Source organism: Cebus imitator, unplaced genomic scaffold (assembly GCF_001604975.1).
Source record: "Cebus imitator isolate Cc_AM_T3 unplaced genomic scaffold, Cebus_imitator-1.0 Scaffold261, whole genome shotgun sequence".
Classification (NCBI taxonomy): Eukaryota; Metazoa; Chordata; class Mammalia; order Primates; family Cebidae; genus Cebus; species Cebus imitator.
The window spans coordinates 2,344,943-2,369,074 of record NW_016107576.1 but is presented as its reverse complement, the minus strand read 5'-3'; the positions used below and the strand labels follow the sequence as shown (position 1 = coordinate 2,369,074).

At 36.3% G+C, this 24,132-nt stretch overlaps 1 protein-coding gene across 5 annotated transcripts in view; it reads left to right on the top strand.

Annotated features, from left to right (window-relative positions):
- Positions 1 to 24,132, top strand: part of COL24A1 (collagen type XXIV alpha 1 chain) — a 376,867-nt gene that overhangs the window by 123,041 nt on the left and 229,694 nt on the right. For 4 of the 5 annotated variants that reach the window (XR_005195651.1, XM_017499851.2, XM_037728290.1 and 1 more), the window contains exons 14-19: positions 413 to 457; positions 8,881 to 8,934; positions 9,011 to 9,055; positions 9,304 to 9,357; positions 9,607 to 9,660; positions 14,445 to 14,498. Coding sequence is in view for 4 of the 5 variants with exons in the window: in XM_017499851.2 (XP_017355340.1) it covers positions 413 to 457; positions 8,881 to 8,934; positions 9,011 to 9,055; positions 9,304 to 9,357; positions 9,607 to 9,660; positions 14,445 to 14,498 (306 nt within the window). In the remaining variant the exon portion in view is untranslated. The remainder of the gene's footprint in view (positions 1 to 412; positions 458 to 8,880; positions 8,935 to 9,010; positions 9,056 to 9,303; positions 9,358 to 9,606; positions 9,661 to 14,444; positions 14,499 to 24,132) is intronic. The other variant, XM_037728289.1, reaches the window with a different exon arrangement.

Sequence of the window (24,132 nt, the reverse complement as noted above, 5' to 3'; positions counted from 1 at the left end):
GGGTCAGTAGTGTTTTAAACTGTCTGAAAATGTTTTTCTAATCCTTCATGCTGACCACTTGTCTTTTCGTTGAATAGAGAGCCTAATTATGTGTAACAATGCTGATTATTGATGGGATTTACCTCCTTGGTTAAATACCTAGGGGGACAGAGAGAACTCTAATCTTAAGCTAGGTGGTAATTCTGGCATCCAAAAGCATGGAGCCGAAGGTACATGTGAAGGACATAAACTGCCACCATAAGTTTGTACTTCTCAAGAGGATGCATAAGATGAGGGGAGTTTTAGAAGTTAGCTATAGTAGAAGGTACATTTTGATGTATTCTTAGCTAGAAAGTTTTGTCCTTATCTTCAGAAATGCCCTTTGTAGGTGGGAATCAAATTTACTAAGTATTGCACATTTCTTTTACAATAGGGACTTGTAGGTGGCATTGGTCCTCTGGGGTTTCCTGGGCTTAGAGTGAGTATCACTAAATATCATCATTCTTAAGAAAATATTTTATTGTACAATTTATATGTCTTAGATGTGTTTTAAAAACTTGGGAAAATGAGAAGTTTTACTGTTATTGTTGGTTATCAACCTTGATTGAATGTATTTCAACCAGATATGAATAATTAGACCAGTAGTATAAGTCAAAAAATTAATTGTATTTTGATAAAAAAGATATATTTTTATAGACCCATATGTATGTATGTATTTGTACCTGTGCACTAAAGGATACTTAAGACGAAGTTTCCTTGAAAGCATAAGACATAGAAGACCCACTTCTTTCCTTTTTAAAAAATTTTTATTTTTAATACATAATAGTTGTACCTATTTATGAGGTACATGTGATATACTGTTACAAGCAAAAATGTACAATGATCAAATTTGAATAATTGGTGCTTGTATCGCCTCAAGCACTTATTATTCTTTGTTAGGAACATTCTAATTTCGCTCTTTGATTTTGAAATCTTTGATCAACTATTGTTAAAAATAGCCACTCTGTTGTGCTATGGAATACTAGATCTTATTCTTTCTAACTGTATTTTTGTACCTATTAACCATCCCTTTTGTATTCCTTACCCCTACTCTTCTCATATATTTAGCTCCCGCATATTAGTGAGGTCATGTGTTAGTTACCTTTCTGTGCTTGGCTTATTTCACTTAACATAATGACCTCCAGTTCCATTCAATGTCGTTGCAAGTGACAGAATCTCATTCTTTTTTATACTTGAATAATATTCTACGGTGTATATGTACCACATTTTCTTTATTCATTCATCTGTTGATGGACCCTTAGGTTGCTTCTGTGTTATTGTAAATAGTGCTGCAAAAAACATGGAAGTGCAAATGTCTGTTCAGTATACTGATATCCTTTCTTTCAGTCCTCTTTCCCTTACCTTTAGTTGTCCCAAAGCACAAGGTGACAGCCTGGTCAAAGAAATCACAGCTGGGCATGGTGGCTCATGCATGTAATCCAAGCATTTTAAGAGGCCAAGGCAGGAGGATTACTTGAGTTTAGGAGTTTGAGACCAGCCTGGGCAAGATGATAAGATCCTAACTCTACAAAAGAAAGAAAAAAGAAAAAAAAAAAAAGAAAAGTGAGCCTGGCCCATTGTGGTAGCATGGCAGCTCTGGTGAAGCCCCTTCCCTGCCATTTGGTTCCCTTCTGTGAAGTGACTGCAGACTGCCCCTCAGATCTACATTTGTCCCTTTTCACTTCTTGCAGAGCAAGCCTGGGTTTGAGGGTCTGTTGGAAATGGCCTTTGATGACCAAGGATACCAGTGTGTGTGTGCTATGTCATGTTCTGTGATGAATGAGAAATGTGGACTTCCAGCTCTTTTGTGAAAAATGAGATGGACCTAAGAAGTAGGTCATCTGAGATAGGAGTCGCTCAGTGTTGGGGACAGACAGTCACCCAGCCATGGTCCACCAGGCCACCAGTGCACATTTGGCTGGTGATCTTCCAGGTGCATGAGACCTGCTGTTCACTGATTCTCCATCCCAGTTGGTGGCCTCCAAGATGGAAGCAGCACCCCCAGGGCCATGTCTTCAGCATATTACAAATCCTCAGAGTAGAAATTCTTGCTGAGGCTCTCTGTGGATGTTTTTCTCACATGGCTTAAAGGGGACACTACTCTAAGCTTTTGACCTTATACCTGTGTAGTAAAAAAGATTTGGGGTTTTTTATTCTTTTGTTCTTGAGAGGGTTGTGTTTTGTTGTTGTTTCCTTTTGTTTTTGTGTTGGCGTTTCCTCTTTGTCTTTTCAGGTAAACCAAATATTTGAAAGGGCAGGTGATGGCTAAAGGTATAATGTGCAGCTTGTTTATATATTATTTGGGAAACTCACCTTGGATAGGAAGTGGAACTGTAGATTCTCCAAGCTGATGCTGGCACACTCTGCCTTGGCCCTTTCCCTCGGGTTCAGTACCTATTGTTTCTTCTTTCAAATATGTGATTGTGCTAGCTCTTTCCATGGGAAAGAATTCTCCTAACTTAAATAAAAAAAGTTTTTAAAAAATAAAGCCGAATTTTTTTTTTAATTAGCTGAGTGAGGTAGAGCACACCTGTAGTCTCAGCTACTTAGGAAGCTGAGGCAAGAGGATCCCTTGAGCTCAGGAGTTAGAGGCAGCAGTAAGTTATGATCATGCCCCTGCACTCCAGCCTGGGTGATGAAACAAGACCCCATCTCTCTAAAAAAATCAAATAAATAAAAAATAAATAAGTCAGGAGCTCAGTTATTGGAACTGTGGTAAAATTTGAGTCAGCAAGAGCTTTAACTTACCAGCTTAGGATAACATGAGTATGGGATTTAGAGTTAAAGAACCTGTGTGAGTCTGAAACATTTAAACTTTTCTCTAATATCATGGTAAGATTTGAGTAGTAGCAATAATAAAATTTCTGAGGGTGCCTCGCATTTATTTACTGTTTTCAGTGGACTAGCCACAATTGTTAAGTCATTCCATTCTCAGAACAGCCCAAGACTACTTAGCTTCTAAGTGTTTGAGCCCAGATTTGAAGCCAGGTGATCCAAATCCAGACTACAGAATTCTGTTGGGCTGTACCACTTCCTTAAAACTTATACTACCGTAAAATGTATATTATCGACCTTATGAGATTTCTTTAGTCTTTTCTGGGAAACTCTGTGGGATGGTGGAACACTATTGACTGTTTTGTTTTTCTTTTCTTCTGAGAACTTAGAATGGGGTTAAATGTGTAAGTATTAGTCAATGTGTAGAGAAAGGAAGTAGGCAAAAGAAGTTAGATTCCAAAGACGCCCTTAATGCAGTTTTTATTTAATCTGTTAGCATGGAGTTGATGAGCTAAAAAGCTTCTGTTATTACTCTTTAGATTAAGACCAAAATTTTAAAATATGGCCCAAGATGTCTCGTCTGGTTTGGTTCATGACATACTATTTGTATAATAGCAAAGCTGTTTATTTTCGGATGGCACACAGCATCTTCACTGCAAGGCCTTTGCACGTTTGTCTACCTGAAACACTCTACCTCTACTTTTCTGCTTGTTTCTTATTTATCTTAACTGAAAGCAAGTTAATTACTTCCTAGATATAATGGGGGTACAGGCATTGGGTAAATACTCCCATTCCAAATATGATAAATTGGCCAAAACAAAGGGGCTACAGACCTCATCAAAGTCCAAAATCCAGTAGAGCAGTCATTAAAATTTAAAGAAATGATCTCAGTTTGACTCCGTGTCTCACATCTAGGACACACTGATGCAAGAGGTCGGTTCCCACAGCCTTGAGCAGCACCACCCTGTGGCTTTAAAGGGTACAGACCCCCTCCCCATTGCCTTCACAGGCTGGCATTGAGTGCCTGTGGTTTTTCCAGGTGAATGGTACAAGCTGTTGGTGGATCTACCATTCTGGGGCCTGGAAGATGGTGGCCCTCTTCTCACAGCTCCACTAGAAAGTTCCCCAGTGGGGACTCTGTGTGGGCACGCTGACCCCACATTTCCGTTCTACACTGTCCTAGCAGAGATCTTCCTTAGGGCATCACCCCTGCAGCAAACTTCTTCCTAGACATCCAGGCATTTCCATACATCCTGTGACATCTAGGTGGAAGTTTTCAAACCTCAATTTTGACTTCTGTGCACCTGCAGGCTCAACACCACATGTAAGTTGCCAAGGCTTAAGGCTTGCACCCTCTGAAGCACCAGCCTGAGCTCTGTGTTGGCCCCTTTTAGCCACAGCTAAGATACAGAGCACCAAGTTCGGTGACTGCACAAAGCAGCAAGGCCCTGGGCCTGGCCCCAAAACCATTTTCCCTCTCAGCCCTCTGGGCCTGTGATGGGAGGGGCTGTTGTGAAGACCTCTGACATTCCCTGGAGACATTTTGCCCATTGTCTCGGGGATTAACATTCAGCTTCTCATTACTTACGCAAATTTCTACAGGTGACTTGAATTTCTCCTCAGAAAATTGGTTTTTCTTTTCTATTGTATTCTCAGACTGCAAATTTTCCAACCTTTTTTATGCTTTGCTTCCCTTTTAAACATAAGTTTCAATTCCAAACCATCTCTTTGTGAATGTATAAAACTGAATGCTTTTAAGAGCATCCATGTCATATCTTGAATGCTTTGCTACTTAGAAATTTCTTCTGCCAGATATCCTAAATTATCTCTCTCAAGTTTAAAGTTCCACAGATCTCTAGGGCAGGGGCAAAATGCTGACATTCTCTTAGCTAAAGCAGAGCAAGAGTCACCTTTATTCTAGTCCCTGATAAGTTTTTCATCTTGCTCTGAGACCACTTCAGCCTGGACTTTATTGTCAAAATCACTCTCAGCATTTTAGTAAAATCTATTTGATAAGTCTCTATCAAATGGATCAAAATCAATTTGATAAACTTTCCCATGTCTTCCTTTCTTCTTATGAGCCCTCCAAACTCTTCCAATCTCTGCCTGTTACCCAGTTCCAAAGCCACTTCCACATTTTCAGTTTTCTTTAAGTAGCACCCATTCTCTGCAGCACTAATTTACTTTGTTAGTCCGTTCTCATACCATTATGAAGAAATACCCAAGACTGGTTAATTTATAAAGGAAAGAGGTTTAATTGACTCACAGTTCTGCATTGCTGGGGAGACCTCAGGAAACTTACAGTCATGGTGGAAGGCACCTTCTTCAGAGGGTGGCAAGACAGAGTGAGTGCAAGCTGAGGAAATGCCAGCAGCTTATAAAACCACCATACCTTGTGAGCCTCACTCACTATCACGAGAACAGCATGAAGGAATCCTCCCCCATGATCTGATTATATCCACCTGGTCCTGCCTTTGACACATGGGGATTATGGAGACTACAATTCAGTTGAGATTTTGGGTGGGGACACAGCCAAGCCATATCAGATACTAAGAGTCATCTTTGTAATCTTCATCTGTTCTAAATTGATATTGATGATCCTTTCTACTTTTCAAAGTAGATTCACATACGTATCTTATGTGCTCCTCAATGAGTTGTAAAGTAGATAAAGCACTTATTGTTACTTCCATTTTACACTCATTACTTTTTAAAAATAAAACAATGTGAGGACCTACTAAATAGCTGAACTAGCTGCTAGGCCTAATAATATGAATAAGTTAAGATTCTTATTTTTGGCAACATTACAATTTAATGGCATAGAAGGAAAAATAAGTAGTGTCATATACTGTGATTACTGCTATAATGGACTAAATGTAAAACCACTAAAAAAGGAACAATTTGTGTTATCTTAGAAAGTCAGAGTAGGCTTCACAAAGGAGATGTTTTTGGGGCTCTATCTTGAAGATTGTATATGAATTGGGGTTGGGGAAAGGGTTCTTTAGATAGAAAAAAATGCTGTGTTCAAATACAAAGAAGATAAGGGGAAAACAAATATTTTGGAATGGAAAGAGGAGTAATGGGATTGTAGCATAAGAAGTAGGGGATTGGGAGCAGAATGGAAGGAGCTGAGATTTTGAAAGTAACCAGGAAAGATTATGAAGAATCTTTATATTTCATAGTAAACAGCTTGTCTGCTTGCCCAGAGCAGCAGCCTCTGCTTTATCTCTCAGTTGTTCCTTTCTAGCAGATATAGTTTCTGCTAAGAGATGATATTGCTTTATCTAAATTATTTCCTTCCATACAGTTGGTCATCATTGTCATCTGCTTTCCTAGATTAGTGACAGTGCATATCACGTGTGAGTATGATGGGTGTGAGTAAAAAGCACCAGGTAGAACTCACAGTTCTTTCTACAGTATACTCATATGAACCCTTAATTGGCCAGTGATTGCTCTTTTTAATAAAATTACTTTTCTTTGGATCTATTTCCTTAACTCAAAAGTTCTCAGAGGAACTGTGTGGGAGGCTCCTCTGTCTCTGATGCTATATCCCAAACACCCTCAACAAAGTTCCCTTGCACGAAAGTATTTCTTCTGTCTGTTCCACGTTCTCATGGAAGATGAGTTGGTATGCTGAAGGACTTTCAGGTTACCTTTATAGAACTGAGAACTGAATTACTTTCAGAAAGCTATAGTTTCTCAGAACTAGGATTTCCACTCAATATGTGACATGCTGTTTCTTGGAAATTTCAATTCTGTAGTATGCAATTTTACTTTATAGTTCTTTATTTTTATATATGCTAATACTTACTATTATGTGATTTTTCTTGTTGAGTCACTGAAAAGTAAAAATAAGATATCATACATATAAAGTACATTCATCTGAAGATGCCAGTAATATACTTACTGAAAAAGGTTAAGAATATTATCTATTAAAAAAAACAGGATGTAAAGAAAGATTTTCTGTGTGTTCGTAAGATACTTCTTTCCATACCTAATTGGATTACTTTTTGCGTAATTTCCAAACAGAGATTTTTTTTTTCTAACCTATCATAAGTTTAAAGCTATGAACTTGGAACAAATGAGCTACTGTAATTATAAACATAACTTTTCCTATTGACATAATTTGAAATTACAAGCATGATGTATTAATATTACATATCTATTAAGTTGGAAAGTATTACCCTTTGCCTCTAACAGTGTCATATATTTCAGGATTAAACATGCTGGAAATAATTTATCTTAGCTATATTTCACAGACTTTAAGACTCATCTGTAGGATGTCATATTTTCCATTCTGAAATTTGTATTATAAATGTAGACTATTAGAAATGCTGTTATGTTAGAATATCGAGCTCTAGAAATCGCCATTTCAAATTAATCCCTTCAGTATTCATTCTACACTTTATTTCATAACTATTATGTGCCAGTTATTATGTTGGGTCTGAGAAATTAAAAAAAGGATGAAACATGATTCCACTGTCACAAAATGCACAGACCAGTACGAAAGAAAAAAAAAGTACAGAGCCTTATACTAAGTAGTGTAGTGGAAGGGCATTCTAGAACTGGTAACTGTCTCATCAAAAGTTCTGAGGATTTGGTAAGAGAGAGCACATTCAGAAAATGGAAGGCAGTCCACTGCAGCCAGAATGTAGGATCTGGGGGAGGGAGAAGTAAAGGGGAAGGGAAATGAGGACAATGAAAGGAAAGGAAACTGAAAAGATTGATGGAAGCCTGATAGAGAGGGCCTAGGATGCTATCCTAAGAAATCAGAATTCTAACTACAAGGGGCATCATTTTTGGCATTAGACAAATGCAACCTTAAGAGTTCCTTGCCGGGCGCGGTGGCTCACGCCTGTAATCCCAGCACTGTGGGAGGCCGAGGCGGGTGGATCACGAGGTCAAGAGATCGAGACCATCCTGGTCAACATGGTGAAACCCCGTCTCTACTAAAAATACAAAAAATTAGCTGGGCATGGTGGCGCGTGCCTGTAATCCCAGCTACTCGGGAGGCTGAGGCAGGAGAATTGCCTGATCCCAGGAGGCGGAGGTTGCGGTGAGCCGAGATCGCGCCATTGCACTCCAGCCTGGGCAACAAGAGCGAAACTCTGCGTCAAAAAAAAAAAAAAAAAAAAAGAGTTCCTTAACATTTGGAAACTAAAAAGAAAAGTGTGGACTAACTTACATTTCCAGTATAGTGATACAGAAGCCAGGCAAAGAAAGGTAGTGAGAGAAAGAAGGAAAATGAGACCTCAATGACACAGAAATTATACCTGATCCTAAACCACCAAGAAGTGCCTTTTTTTTTTCAAATTTTTCTTTCATACCCTTATGTTGCTATTGCCCTTTGTCTTCTAAGATGATATATTGCAGGAGTTTTTTCTAAGTCTCTTGCTTGCAGGAGATAATAGTGGTAATGTTTTTGAGGAATTAGAGATTCAATTGAGAACCTTGATGCTACAGATTATGTCTTTTTTCCTCTTTTTTTCTTCAACAGTATCTGGTACATATTGTGCTTAGTAAATATTAAATTACGAATAAATAAGATAAGCCCAGAAGAGTAGAGCATTTTGTTTGCCTCTGAGTTTATCCCTAAAGTTATGATAAATTTTCTCATTCTGCAAATTTGAAATCATAAAATCAAATCAGGATGTCTGACATATAGTAACTGCTCAATCAATATTTGCTGAATAAGTGGGTGAATTTAAAACTCGAAGACAATCAAATGAAGTATCTGTTAATTACTTCCTGGGAGCATGGCACTAAAATACTTTTTAAAGATGTCATCTAGTTGGAGAAATATTGCAAGATGAATGTCATGGACAGTATTATAGGAGCTGAAAGGAGGAAAGAATCTGTGGACTAGACAAATATGAAAAAGTTTCAGAAAAAATGATGGACTTCACTAAAGCTTGAAAGATTGGTATGATTTATAAATGCGGAGAGGAAAATAAGTTGTTGAAGAACACGGCACGTGTAGGAGCTTAGAGAGATGACTGGTTTGGGTTCATTAATTTATTAATTCTGCCACATTTTCTTTCTAATCCTAATGAATGTTTAATGATGCATTTCTTTCTTACTTCTTTTCAGGGCAGTGTTGGCCCTGTGGGACCAATTGGACCTCCTGGAATTCCTGGCCCAGTGGTATGGTCCTATTTTTATAATGGATATTTCCCTTTAATATCTCTTTGGTATCACAGAATGTCACCTTTTTTTATAGGGCCTTTCAGGGAATAAAGGACTACCTGGAATCAAAGGTGATAAGGTGATTTAAATATTAATATTATCATAAAAATAATTTTTATGACATTTGTCTTTTGCTTTTGAGTCAACACAATTTATGAAATATTTTGTTTTTATTGGTGGGGTCTAATTTGTGGTATCAATTATATTAATTTTCCTCAAAAGTAGGAAAAATAGAGAAATTATTCTTCTATAATGAATATTTGCTTTCCTACAATATTGCCATGTTTGTGATACATAAGTATCTTTGCATAAAATTGTGCTTTCTAGGGTGAACAAGGCACTGCAGGAGAGCTAGGAGAACCAGGGTATCCTGGAGATAAGGTAACGTTTATACCATTAATTTTATGTAAATATGAAAAAGTATAAATTCAAAAGAAAGAAGTGCTCATTATTTTATCTATGTATTTTGTTAGAATATGGCATCAATATGGTTTCAAGTTCTTGTTTGAAACTTTTTTCTCAATGTTTTAGCACATTTCCATGAATATTTTTGGCAGTTTGCAAATAGTGGTATATCTGCCTTTTGTGGTATAATAACTTCCTCTTCTCTCTATTATTCTCTTGTTTTAGGGTGCTGTTGGTTTGCCAGGACCACCAGGGATGAGAGGAAAGCCAGGACCTTCAGTAGGTTTGAGCTTTTGCGCTGTCCTTTCCGATTGACAGAGTGCATGCTGTGGCGTGAGTCTTGACACTGTTGATCTAAGTAGGGTATAAGCCTACTGACTTTGCATTTGTCTCCTCAGTTTTACAACACAGAAAATCTCAGGTTTTCAGTTGACATTCCATAGACTTTTGTACTTCCCTCTACTCCCAACAACAGGCCAAAGCCAAGTTTCTACGAGTTCTAAAGATCTTGGTCTTACTATTCTCCCGAATAATCTATTATAGACAATATTTAAATTAAACAATAGGGTTTTAATCCAGAAAATATAAAGCATCTTACATAATACTTAACTTTTTGAAAGATCAGTTTTTTTAAGGAAACAGTCTGAAGAAAAGGCAGCGTGTTTGCACTCTCTTGTGGACCCAAATATTCTAAATGCTTTTTTTTCCCTAACCTTTTGACATCAATTAGACGAAAGAAAAAGATACCTCATAGTGCTGTTAACATAAAACTCAAAAAATTATAAATCTAAAATTAATTATTAAAGCTATTAAAGAAAATGATTTAAATATTTAAATAAAGTGATTTTAATAGCTTTAATTATTAAGTAATTTTAGATTTATAATTTTTTGAGTTTTATGTTAACAGCAATATAAGGTATCTTTTAAATATATATCTGAATATTAAAAATCATAACTATTGTTGCTAACATTTACTATCTACACAATACCAGGCAGTATTCTAAAGACTATACATCTAAATTAATCCTCACAACAATCCTATGAAGTTGGTACTATTATTATTCCTATTTTATATATTAAGAAAATTGAGACACAGTGTTAGAAAATGCCTAAGGTCTCCTGAATGGCCATCTACTTAGTAGGTGACCATTCAGAAAAACCTAGGCAATCAGGTATGTCGGATCCCATGCTTTCAGCTACTGTGCCATACTGTTTTAGGGTTTAATATTTTAAGATGGTTTTAGGATTTTAATATTGATTACAACTCCATGAAGGTAAAGGTGATTATAGATAGAAAAACAAAATAGATATAGGATTCAACTCTATGAAAAAGGTGAAGATGATTATACATAGAAAAAATAGATATAGGATTATAATTTATTAATGTCACCTTAAAATATACATTTAAAAATAAGAGTGTGGTTTTCCTGAGCAGTTTATTATGTTCCCTCTAACTCTACCCTTCCAGCTCAGGATTGTTAATATTTTTTATCTCAGGAAGCAATATTAAATTATAGAACTTTACCCTATTCTTTGTGACTTCTAACAGTGACAGCATTCTATATACATCTTTTAGGAATTATTTAACCCAAAGAACAATTTTTGGCATCTATTTGACGAAATGTTAGTGGTGACCTTTGCTTATACTAGTTTTCGTGTCCTCGGTTTATTGCCATAAGGGCTTAACTAGTAAGCCATGCACTCTCCCTCATACCTTTGAGTCTTAGAAGCTCCAGAATGCATAAATTGGATCAGGAGAACAGATCAAGAAGCTAAAAAACAACTTCTATTTTTCAAGGTTGGTTCTAAATCATATAAAGACATTTTGATATTTTCAGTGATTGGCAAAATAAGACCCTAACTTTTTACGTCTTCATTTTTTATAATGTTACAATTTTCTAGCCCTTGATAATAATAATATGAGATGATACAATACATGCTCTAAGGACACTATTAACTAGTAAATTATATAAGTATTCTTTTGTGCTTTACAACTAATTTTTTTGAGAAAACTAGAGTCAATCATTTTACTTAAACAAGGCAAACCATTTTAGTGTTCCTTACTCTTTGATTAAATTTATGTTTATAACACGTTTATGGGAGTAGAAAAATCACTGGTTTGAGAGACAACACCTGGATTTCTGGTCCCAGCTCTGGCACTTAACCTGCCAGCTATGACCTTGAGCATTTAACCACCATGGTATCAGTTTCTCATGTTTAAAGTGAAAGTTAGGCCATATCATGTTTAAGGTTCCTTATAGTCCTGTGATTATGATGCTTTTCTCTTATAGAAATAGTACCTATTACTATTCCTCTAGTGTAAGCTAAAGAAAAAGGCAGAGAGCCTATTTTAACACATTATCTTAAAACCCTTAATATTTTTTTCCTGAAAGAAGTCACAATAAATGCTATTTATGTTCTTTTAGGGCAGGGAGCAAGAGATAGTGAGAGTGAGGCTTTTACTTACTCATTTTACACCCTTCGGTACTATTCTAATAAAGAAAATTAATGTCAGCAGGGATTACTTAAGTAGGGAGATAATTATTTTTTATTTGTTTTATCAAACTTTTGAAAACTTTGGGCTGAAGATAAGGTAGGCATTTATGAAGTAAAATTAGTGAGATGGACTTGTCTTTAGTCTCTTGTTGTATTTATTACTTGTTTGTATCTTTGTTTAATTAAAGAAACGTTTTTAGAGATAGGGCCTCCCTCTGTTGCTGAGGATAGAGTGTAATGGTGCCATCAAAGCTCATTGAAGTCTCCAATTCTTGGGCTCAAGTGGTCCTTTCACCTGAGCCTCTCAAGTAGCAAGGACTATAGGTGCCCACCACCATGCTAAGCTAATTTTAAATATATGTATTTTTTAAGAAACTGGGTTTTGTTTTGTAGCCCAGACTAGTCTCAAACTCCTGGCCTAAGCTATCCTTTCACCTCAGCCTCCCAGAGTGTGGGGTTAGAGCATGAGCCACTGCACCTGGCTCTATATGTTATTAATAGAAAAACTGTAGATATTTGACCAGGAAACCTTTCCTTGTTATGGAAGGAGACATCTGTTTGATGAAAAGTTACTTGTACAGAATCAGTTATTATATTAAAAAACAAACTTCCACCCTCAATTATATAAGTTAATACCTATCTAAAATATTTGTTCACTGTCATGGAAAGAATGCCAACATCACAAGGATGTCTTCCCTATTTAATAGATCCTACTTTTGATTTTCTGTTACCTAAGAGGTTGGTGTTCTAACTGATATTGTTTCCAAGTGGATCTAAGTTGTAACATGAAATAACATTTTCAAGATATAAGAAGGAATATCCTGATTTGGAAAGTTGTTACAAGTCTGGAATAGGGAAGCTTTTGCTCTACAAGTCTTTAAAAAAAAAAAATAGAGAAAACTACCATTCTGAAGTTGTTATTAAATACTCTTTCCTTGAGCTAGAGAAAACAAACACAGTTTTTTTGTTCTATCCACTTTTTAGCTAGAGGCTTTTATCATTTGTAGAGGTTTACTTAATGTTAGTCAATTATCTAAAAGTTACTTAAAACGTCAGCTTTCATAAAGGAAAATTGACATTCACAGGAAATTTGCAATTGAAATTTTATAAAACAAAGAATAATTCTAAAGAACAAATAAAATCATTACATGATTTCTGTTTTAAAATATCTGATTGTCAATCAGCTTTTCTGAAAACAAAGCCCTAGGGTATTTTATCCTCACTGCTTAGAAATTTAGCTTTGTGGTTGGATTTTGCCACTAGAGGGCTCCAATGAGAGCCCCCGCCCCATTTCTATCTCTTTCTTTAGATGTTTGTCATTGTAAGAACTTCAGTATGCTGAAGTTCAGTATACTGATTCTGACGGATCACAGATTTTGTTTTTGTTTATTTGGAAAGGGAAACTTAAATGAGCCTTTCAATAATATTTCACTGCCTTTCTCTAGATTTGATTGCAGTAGTTGTATTGTGTCCTGTTTTATGTCCAGGTACCTCAGCACTGAGAATGGATAAAGTGCCTATAGGAAACTGCTTTAAGTTTTGGAAAATGGGCAATCCCATATTGTAACTTGCAAGTTTAGGTGATCTGAGGCCTATTTAAATTAAATTTGAAGTTCATATAGAAAATTAATGTTACAGAAATAATGAATTCAATAGTTTTTCTTATGAAAATGAGTATCATCAGACTACTAACCTCCCTGTTGCATACTTTCATCTCTTGAGAGCGTTGCCATCCTTCTCTAGTTTCAGGCTTTATACCTACTTCTCTCCCCTGTCACTTTCTCCTTTAACCCTGATTTCACATCTTTATCATGAATGTCAGAAACTAACTTCAGAGATATGGAAACTGAATCCTCAAAACTTCAATTAAAGGATGCAGACTGTCTAGGAACTCTATGTATGAGCCAGGAAAGCAGCAAGGTTTGAAGAAGAGGATTAATGGTTGTAAAATTCATTGACATTTAATGAGTACTTCATATGTTAGGTACTGTGTTTAGCACTTTACATAGATTACCTAATTTAACTCTCCAATGACTCTTTGAGAATGTTAGTACTTTTGTTATTTCTATTTTATTGATGAGAAAACTTGAGGCTTAGAGAAACTAATCAACAAGGATTTCCATCCAGGTGAGTCTTCATGACTAATTCAGGCTACCTACAATATATAGTATCAAAGGGGAAAGGAATTTTCTGAGACAGCCCTAGGACTATAGTTGTTTATAAAAGCATTTCTCATCTAGAATTCCCTATCTTGTTGAGTCCAGCTTTATTGTCTTATCTCTGTGAAAAACACATTAAACACAGACATTTTTTTCTTGATTTGAGCACTTGGCTCATTAATGTGTTTATATCACTAACACTTAAGAGTGAATGTATGTTAAACCCATAAACATCTTATTTAAAAAGTTTTACAGTAATGGTGGTTACAAATTGTTTCTAAAACATCATTACAACCTTGTTTCATGTAATAATATGATGACTGCTGTTTACTTACCATATGCCTGTTTCTTTTTTAATTGTGTTTATTAAGTTAATGTTTGTACTTTGATCCTCCTCCCACATTTTAGGGCCAAACAGGTGACCCAGGACTCCAAGGACCATCTGGACCTCCAGGACCAGAGGTAAAATATTGGTGGAAAGATAATAAATTTGAAACAAAATGGTGGAACTTAAACTTGTTTGGTAAAACATTGAGGAAGATCATCTTTAAAGTTTATATCTGTGTAAATAGTTTGGACTAAATGTTTTCTGTTATGTCACAAGGTACGCAACAGGGATCCTAAGGAAACAGAAAATGCATTAGCCATATTTTCACACTGATTAGGATCACAGCTGATTTATTTGTTCTGCATAGCTATTAATAACAAGTACTTGAGGCTTGCAACCAAATTTCAGGACAGAAACTCCACTGAATTATTAATGTAAAATGTTTCCCATTATTACTATCTCCATATATCATTTAAATCTCATAGAGCATTCTAAAATAAATACAATTAAGCCTATAGTACATATATCAAATTTGTTTGTATATTCTTTAAAATTTTTAATGGTTGCTATAGAGTGGCTTTCCTTCCTAAAATTCTACGTAGAACATAAGCTTCTGAGATGAACCATTTGGATTTTTAAAAATCATACTATAAATAAGAACTGTGAGTCAACGATATGCTACATGGAGATGAAACTTTTGAAACTCAATCTAGCTTCAAAAATATATGCCTATATTGATATGCATGTACCTGTGTGTGTCCACACACACACAGGCACACACATATCAGTGTACATACATATTTAATTCGGAGTCATAGATTCAGCAGAAAGCAGAGAAATTAAATTTGGCATCAGAATAAATAAGTTATAGCAATAATGTCATAGTGTCAGAGTAGTAGGCAGAGTTTCTCAGACTACTACGGTACTGATGCTTTCTCCCTCTCTTTGTAAACCATAAGATCTACTTCTTACTTCGCAGCTGTCCTTTGGGGTTGGCTGATTTCTTTAGAAAATGCCTATTCTTACATACTGTGTGATTTAAAAACACATTTGGTATTGATAATTTAAAAACCTAAAAAGCAGGCTGGGCATGGTGCAATCCCAGCACGTTGGGAGGCTGACGTGAGAGGATTGCCTTGAGTCTGGGAGTTCTAGACCAGCCCTAGCAACTTAGTAAGACCCTGTTGCTACAAAAAAATTTTTTTAAATTAGCCAGGCATGGTGGCTCACACCTGTAGTCCCAGCTACTCGGGAGGCTGAAGTGGGAGGATCACTTGAGCCTGGGGTGGCACCACTGCACTTCAGCCTGGGTGAGAAAGCAAGACCCCGTCTCAAAAAAAAAAAAAGAAAAAAAAGCCTTCAAATCTACATTGTACCTAGTTTTATCAATAGAGAGGTAACTGGAAGTAAAATACAGTAGTATATCAAAGTCAGCATTCTGATAAGAAGGAAATTGAGTAATTAAAACTTCAGATGAGTATAAGCTTCTCCATATAAGCGTAGAATTTTTAATCATTTTTAATGAAAGCTTTCCTGGAATGAATAGTATTTACTGGCTTGTCATACTGAGGATACAGAATCTATTTTAATTTTCATTATTTTTAAAGGTTATTATTATGACTGAATTGCCCTATTATTACCACAGTTACAGATGGTACGTACCCTAGAACGGGCTGTGTTGCCTCCTTGCTACCAGCATGGTTTTGCGTCATTTTTCGTCTTTCTCATAAAGCTTGGTTAAAGGATGCGTGAGCCATGTTTTGACTTACTACTTGGTCTTCCAAAGATGCTTCTTCATTTCTTTCTTCCCTTTAAAATTTTATAATATCCATCAACACTGAAAACATTGTCTCATTACCTTTGATTTCAGCATCACTAATATAAGGTCCTGAGCCCCAGTCTTTTCACAGTACCCATTCTTCCTCTTCACATGTGTTAACTTTTTTCATGGGACTAAAAATGTAACCTGTACTCTCAAGAACTGATGCTAGATTCTTTTGGGAAATGGGGCCTAATCCAAGGAGCATAACTTTTTCTTGATCATAAAAGTATAATACATAAGCAACTATATATGAGACAACACTTTTATCCAAATCCTTCTCAACATTAGGCTTTTATTAAACTTGCAGGTCCAAGAATTTTTATAGTATATTTAGCAGTAAATCAAGCCTGAAAGGTTTCTGCTTGCATAGTGGATGAATTTTCTCAGGTAAAGGGTCTTACGCATTATGCTAAATTTAGACTTTATCCAGTATGTATTAACCAAAGATATTTAAGGAAGAGAATGGAATTATCAGCCTTGTGCTTTAGGCAAGGCAGCAGGGTGAAGGATAAAAGAGAAGGAGGTGGGGAGGGGTGCCAAGGATATGAACTAAAGGTATTTAGAAGGATAGTGCAGCAGAGTGGGGAATTGATGATGAGGTCCCATGACAGTAGAGAGGAAAGCTTAAAGAGAAAATTAGGAAATGTAATTCACCACACATAAAACATTCAGTTTAGCTCATTCCAATTGTGAAGGAGAGGAATAAAAGGCAATTTTAACATTTCTTGCTTGAAAAGTTGGGTAGAATGTGAATCATCATTCCAAAAATAGAAAATAAAAGAGGAAGAGGAGGAGGAGAAGGAGGAGATTCAGGGTGGCAGAAATGTTTCGGCTTTGAATCTTTTAGGTTTGAAAGGCCTTTAGGAGATACAGAAAGTTACGACAAGCGTCTTAAAACTGTAGGCCTAAAGCTGAGAAAAGTAGACTAAACATACATATATTTGTATAATCATCTGCATAGAGGTATTATATGAAGCAAAGTAATAGATGAATTAAAACAAAGTTTAAAAATACTTCACCTGGAAACTCACCCCTAGAAGACTACATTCCTTGTCTACAGTGCAGTTAAGTTTTAAGTTGATAATAAAAATACAGTAAAACAAATTTTGGAAACTGAAAAAATACATTCATAAGTAACTTATGGTCTGGAGAGAAGAAACATCATAATGGAAATTAGAAAATATTTAGAAGTGAATGAAAACAAATCACTATAAAAACTTGAGTGTTGCACCCGAAACAACATTTACAGAAAAATGTAGATATAAATGCATTTCTCTTGAAAGCAGGGAAGGTACAAAATAAATGAGGTTTTTTTTTTTTTTTTTTTTTTTTTTTCTAACAGCATAATTGTATGGATTTGTTTAAAAAGAAGTTTAAAGAGGTCAAATAGGATAGTCTGTTTTCTTAGTTTTGAGACTAAATCTCAAGAGTAAAGGGACTGTGCAGGAGAAAGGAGGTAGAGTAGTTCTGTGAAAAGGAAGTGAGAAAGTGACTGCAGAATAATAAAATAATTTCTGAGTTGTTGGTTACAGTAATTTTTGGGTAAGCCTTCTTTTTGAGACATAATCTCACTCTGTCACCCATGATGGAGTGCCGTGGTACCATCTCGACTCACTGCAACCTCTGCCTCCCAGGCTCAAGCGATTCTCCTGCCTCAGCCTCCCAAGTAGCTGGGATTACAGGTGCCTGCCACCACACCCAATTAATTTTTGTATTTTTAGTAGAGATGGGATTTTGCCATGTTGGCTAAGCTGGTCTCAAACTTCTGACTTCAGGTGATCCGCCTGCCTTGACCTCCCAAAATGCTGGGATTACAGGTGTGAGCCACCATGCCCAGCCCAATTTTTGGTTAGTTTGAAATATAAGAGGCTTGTGCCTGAAATACAGCCACAAAGCTCTGTACATTTTGTTGTAAGGAGATTTCAGATTTGAACACAAACTTCCTACTGACCAAAGGGATGACACATGATCAGTGATATGATTCTTCTCTCTCTTGGATTACAACATATTAATTATTCAAAAGGAGGGTAGCAATTCATTGTATTAAGTCATTTCCATTTTTCAGTGCAGTAAAAGTAATTTTATTAGGGGCCAAAATGCTAACTTTTGTTAGTAAGTAGGTGATAAAAGGTTTAAGTTAGTATCCCAAAATTACAGAATTTTGGGGTTAACATCTCCTGAATGAGAATTGAGGATTTAGTCTCAGTACCTTGAGCAAATTACTTCAACTCCCTGGGCCTTTTCTCATCTGTAAAACAGAAATAACGATAGTACCAACCTCATAAAATTGTTTTCTTACTCACATTAATATGTATAAAACACTTCAGCATGTAGTTAACATGAAACACTCAATATGTGTTAGCTGCCACCATCACCACCACCATAATTGAAGGCGGGACAAATTGTCTAGACCCAAGGCAGAAAACCCTGGCCACTTCAAGATCAGAAAGAACACCGGTGTAACTGGAGTGAGCAGAATGAATGAAGAGGAAAGTGGTATACAATGAAGTTGGAAAAGTAGACACGGGTATATCATGTATGCCCTCATAGAGGGTATTGAGAAGTTTGGATTTGTTTCTAAGTGCAGCAGGAAGCCATGAGAAGCTTTAAATAGGGCAGTGGCGTGATCTGACATGATTTATGCTTTTCAGAGGTTACTCTGGCTGCTGTGTGAACCTAAGACTGTGGGTAGAAACAATGCTGAAAGTAGGGAGATGATTGAAGGAGATTATTTTACTTATCAAAGCACACCTTGGTGGTATCTTACACTGGGGTTGTAAGATTAAAGAACTTATTTGAATGAACAGTAATTTTAGTTTTTTATAATAAAACCATGCCAGCTATAGAATAGTGATTTTTCAACCTTAACTGGGCATCACTATCACCTGCAGAATTTTTTTTTAAGGCTGGGCATGCTGGCTTATGCTTGTAATCCCAGCACTTTGGGAGGCTACAGTGAGAATATTGTTTGAACCCAGGAGTTCAAGACCAGCCCGGGGCAACATAGTGCAGCTTCATCTCTATTAAAAAGAAAAAAAGTACAGATGCCCAGGGCCAATCCCAGAAATGCTGAATCAGAATCACTGGGGGTTGCTCCATAGGTGATTAACAGAAATAATAAAGAACCACATCTTATTTTTCTGTTCTTTATGGCAGCAGAAACTTTATCTAACAGAATGCAAGTGTTTCAAACCTGTAAGGTACAAGATCACAGAAGTCAAAACATTCTCCTTGTTTTCTGCATGGAAATTATCGTCTGATTCTATTTTGGCAACCTGAGAAAATTATTACTACCATTTACTGCAGCATAGCAGGACACATTCTATGAATGTTTTTTCAAAACAAAGTGGTAAAAGAAAGACACTAATACGCTTTGCTGTGAATTTTTTTCATTAACATTTAATTTGCATAGGAGCTGGAGCAGAGAAGGAGAGCTGGATTGCCTTTACAGTACAAGGTGAATGTGATTCAAAAACAGAAGTTTTATAGTACTCAGAGCATAGGTAGGAGCCTGAGATAAGAGTAGGAGAAGGGCAGGTAAGTTAGAAGATAGTCTCACAGACAGAAAAAATAATCCAAGTTAGCACAGTGAACTGATTATATATGTTGACAACATTGTATAGTCATAAAATATCTTGCAATTGTATTTATTAATAATTATTATTTCCACTGAGTAATTAGGTTAAATTCTACACGACTAAAATCAGGGGCTAAGCCTTCCTCAGTAGCTGCCACTGTTACCACTTTGAAATAGTGTAATTGGTGGTAAAGCTGAGTTTGTTCATGGATAACTACAAGGTGTAGAAAAATAATTCATACTTCTTCCTTTAAAACCATGTAAGGAAACTCATATTAAAAGTGTACTTATATTAAAAATAATTTTAAGTGTATATTTTCTTCTAGAAAAGTTGGAGAAATCATTCTGCAAGGCAAACCTATATAGGACAAAGTTAGATAAGTGTACTACCCTCCCTACTTTTCCTCATCCTCTTATTATTTTTCAGTGTTCTCACCTACCCGCTGAGTTATCCAATCTCAGTAGTTTCTGGTTAATCTTTCTCGTGTGTTGTGTATATGTGTATGTTTTGGTTGTTTAAGGGACAGACGTATGTGCATTTCCTTACACTTTTTATTACATAAAAGATTACATACTATAGATACTTTTTTGTACTCTGCTTATTTCACTTAAAAATATATCCTGGAAATCATAGCATATCAATTCATGGAGCTCTTCTTTATGTAATTTTGTAGCTACATAGTACTTCATTGTGTGGATGTATCATAGTTTATTCAGTCATTCTCCTACATATGGAAATTTAGTTTATTTCCAGCATTTTGAAATTATAAACACTGCTGCAATGAATAAACTTGCGCTTATGTATTTCTGTACAGTTGGAGGTGCATCTTCATGGTGAATTGCTAGAATTGGATTGCTAGGTCAAAAGAAGACATTGTTAGATATTGCCAAATTCCTCTTCAAAAGAATTGCATTCCTATCAACATTTCTCTAATTATGACACTTCTCTCACCATGAGTGAGACTGAACATCTCTTTATGTTTGATGACTGTTTTATAATCTTTAGTGCAAAATGTCTGTGTTTTTTGCCCATTTTTCTACTAGGCATTTGATCATTTTACTCTAAATGTTTAAGAGTTGTTTGTATGTTAGGGAAATCAGCCTTTTAACTTTGATAATGATTGCAAGTATTTTTTTCCCAAGATGGAGTTTCGCTCTTGTTGCCTAGGCTAGGGTGCAATGGTGCAATCTCAGCTCACCACAACCTTCATCTCCTAGATTCAAGCGATTCTCCTCCCTCAGACTCCTGCATAGCTGGGATTATAGGCATGTACCACCATGCCTGGCTAATTTTGTATTTTTAGTAGAGACAGGGTTTCTCCATGTTGGTCAGGCTGATCTCGAACTCCCAACCTCAGGTGATCCACCCGCCTCGGCCTCCCAAAGTGCTGGGATTACAGGTGTGAGCCACCACGCCTGGCCAATCTTTTGACTTTGTTTGTAGTGTTTTCTGACATGAAACAGCTTTACAATTTTACATAACCAAATTGTCAATCTTTTAGGGAATTTGGATTTTGAGTCATCATCAAATAATCTTTTCCTATATCAAGATTTTAAAGAAATCACCTATGTTTTCTTCTGATTTCTTCTAGTTTCCTTTTTTATATTTAGGTCTCCGATACATTAAAAGTTTTTGTGTGTGTGTGTGAATGTTGTGATTTCTGTATTTCATTTCACATTTTTCTAAATGGCTACTTAGTTTTCTCAGAATCATTCATTAAACAATCTATCTTTGCTTCAGTATCATAGTTTATTTTAAACTATGCTACCTATATCATACACAGTCACTCACTGCATGTATCGTTTCAATGATGGGTCTCATATATAACCCTAGTCCCTGATTAGGGACTAGGTTCTGATTATAACAGAACTGAAAAATTTTTATCACCTGGTGATGTCATATAAAGCCTTTGAAACATCATTACTCACAAACATGTGAGTAATGTTATAAACAAACCTACTATGTTTCCAGTCATATAAAAGTGTGTAGTAATGCCTTGGGCCTTCCCATTCACTCACTACTCACTTACTAATTCACCCAGATCACCTGATCCTGCTGACTCCATCCATGGTAAATGCCCTATACAGGTATACCATTTTTTGTCTTTTATACTACATTTTTGCTGCACCATTTTTATCTTTATATAGATTTAGACATACAAATACCATGTGTTACAATTGCCTACACTATTCAGTACAGTAACATAGTATACAGGTTTGTAGCAGAAGCAGTAGGCTATACCATGTAGCCTAGGTAGGTAGTAGACTATATTATCTAGGTTTGTGGAAGTATGAGGTTCACACAGTGACAAAACTTCCTGGCAGAATATTTCTCAGAACAAATACTCATCATTAGGTGATACATGACTGTACTAAATTTCTACTTCTTGGATCTGTATCTGTACTTTATTTTCTATTCCACCTGAACGGTTGTCTGCACATGCACAAGTACCACCTTGTTTTAATGACAGAAGCTTTATGGTGTGTTGAGATGTCTGGAAAGGTTCTGAGTCCTCTGAGCTTTTCTTTTTCAGTGTTTTCTTGGCTACACTTGCATTCTTGTTTTTCCATATAAACCTTAACATCACACTTAGAAATTAAGGAAACACTGACATCTTTATGATGCTGACTCAGTGTTTTCAAGAACAATGGTTGTCTTTCATTTGTTCAAATATATTTTTGTGTTTTTCAGGAATGTTTTAAATTTTTCTTTAGGTTTTACACATCTTTTGTTAAATTTGTTCTTAAGTATTTTATATATATATATTTGTTATCGTAAATGGGGTTTTCTCTGCCATTATATTCTCTAATAGATTTTTGTTTGTGTGTCCGAAGACTATTGATTTTTCAATGTTAATTTTGTATCCTGTCACCTTAATGGTTTCTTTTTTTAGTTAGTTTATCATTGATCTTCCAGCATTTTCTCAACATGCTATCATGTAATTTTCTTTTTTTTTTTTGAGACGGAGTTTCACTCTTGTTACCCAGGCTGGAGTGCAATGGCACGATCTCGGCTCACCGCAACCTCCGCCTCCTGGGTTCTAGCAATTCTCCTGCCTCAGCCTCCCGAGTAGCTGGGACTACAGGCACTCGCCACCATGCCCAGCTAATTTTTGTATTTTTAGTAGAGACGGGGCTTCACCATGTTGACCAGGATGGTCTCGATCTCTTGACCTCGTGATCCACTCGCCTCGGCCTCCCAAAGTGCTGGGATTATAGGCCTGAGCCACAGCGCCCGGCCATAATTTTCAAATAGAGATCATTTTAGTTCTTCTTTCCTACTTTTTAAACCTCGAATTTTTTAATTCTCATGGCTAATTGCACTGTAATACTTCTAGTACAACGTTAAAGAAGTAGTGAGCATCTGTGCTCTGTTCCTGATGTTAGTGGAAACACTATAGTGATTCCTCATGAAGTAAATGCTGACGTGAAGATTAAAATATTTATATTTTATTATATTAAAGAAATAGGCCGGGGATTGCTTGAGCCCAGGAATTCAAGACTGGCCTGGGCAGCATGGCAAAACACCATCTCTACAAAAAAGTTACAAAATTAGCCTGCCATGGTAGTGTGGACTTATAGTCCCAGCTCCTCAGAAGGCTGAGGTGGGAGGAACACTTGAGCCCAGGAGGCAGAGGTTTTGGTGAGCTGAGGTTGCACCACTGCTCTCCAGCCTGGGTAACAGAGCAAGACCCTGTTGAAAGAAAGAAACAGAGAGAGAGAGAGAAAGAGAGAAAGGAGGGAGGGAGGAAGGGAGGGAGAGGAAAGAAAAAAAACGAGAGAGAAGGAAAGAAAAAATATCTATTAATTTATATTTTCAAATATAATGTTTTAAATCAGGAATGTTTTAAATGTTTTAAATCAGGAATGAATATTTTGTCAAATATGTATACTTGGTTAAAGGCTTTATATGTCCAACATGTATCATTAGGGAAATTCAAGCCAAGAAGAACAGAGAGACCAAGAGACACAAGAGAATTTCTTTATTGGAGCTCTGGCTGACAGTGGTCTTACTGCCTGTGATGGCTGCCAGCCCTGCACAAAGGAAGATACCTTGGTTATATTGTTTTTGGCGTGGAAAGATTGGGCAGGAAAAAAAAAAAGACTTAAAGACAGTTAGTCATTGAGTCAGGACAAGTTTTACAACCTTGAGAATACATACCCTCTCTATGTGGTTATTTTGCTCTCATGACTTGCAATTAGGGAAGAAGACAGGTTTTTACAGAAATATGCTTTTGAGCTGCAGATACAAAGATATTCTTGGGTTCCTTATCTAAGAAGAAGGAGGCTATCCTGGGTCTGCCTTAGCTAACTGCAGGCAATTTTAAGCTGAGAGGGGTGATTTACTTGCTCCTCTGTTCTTTATAAT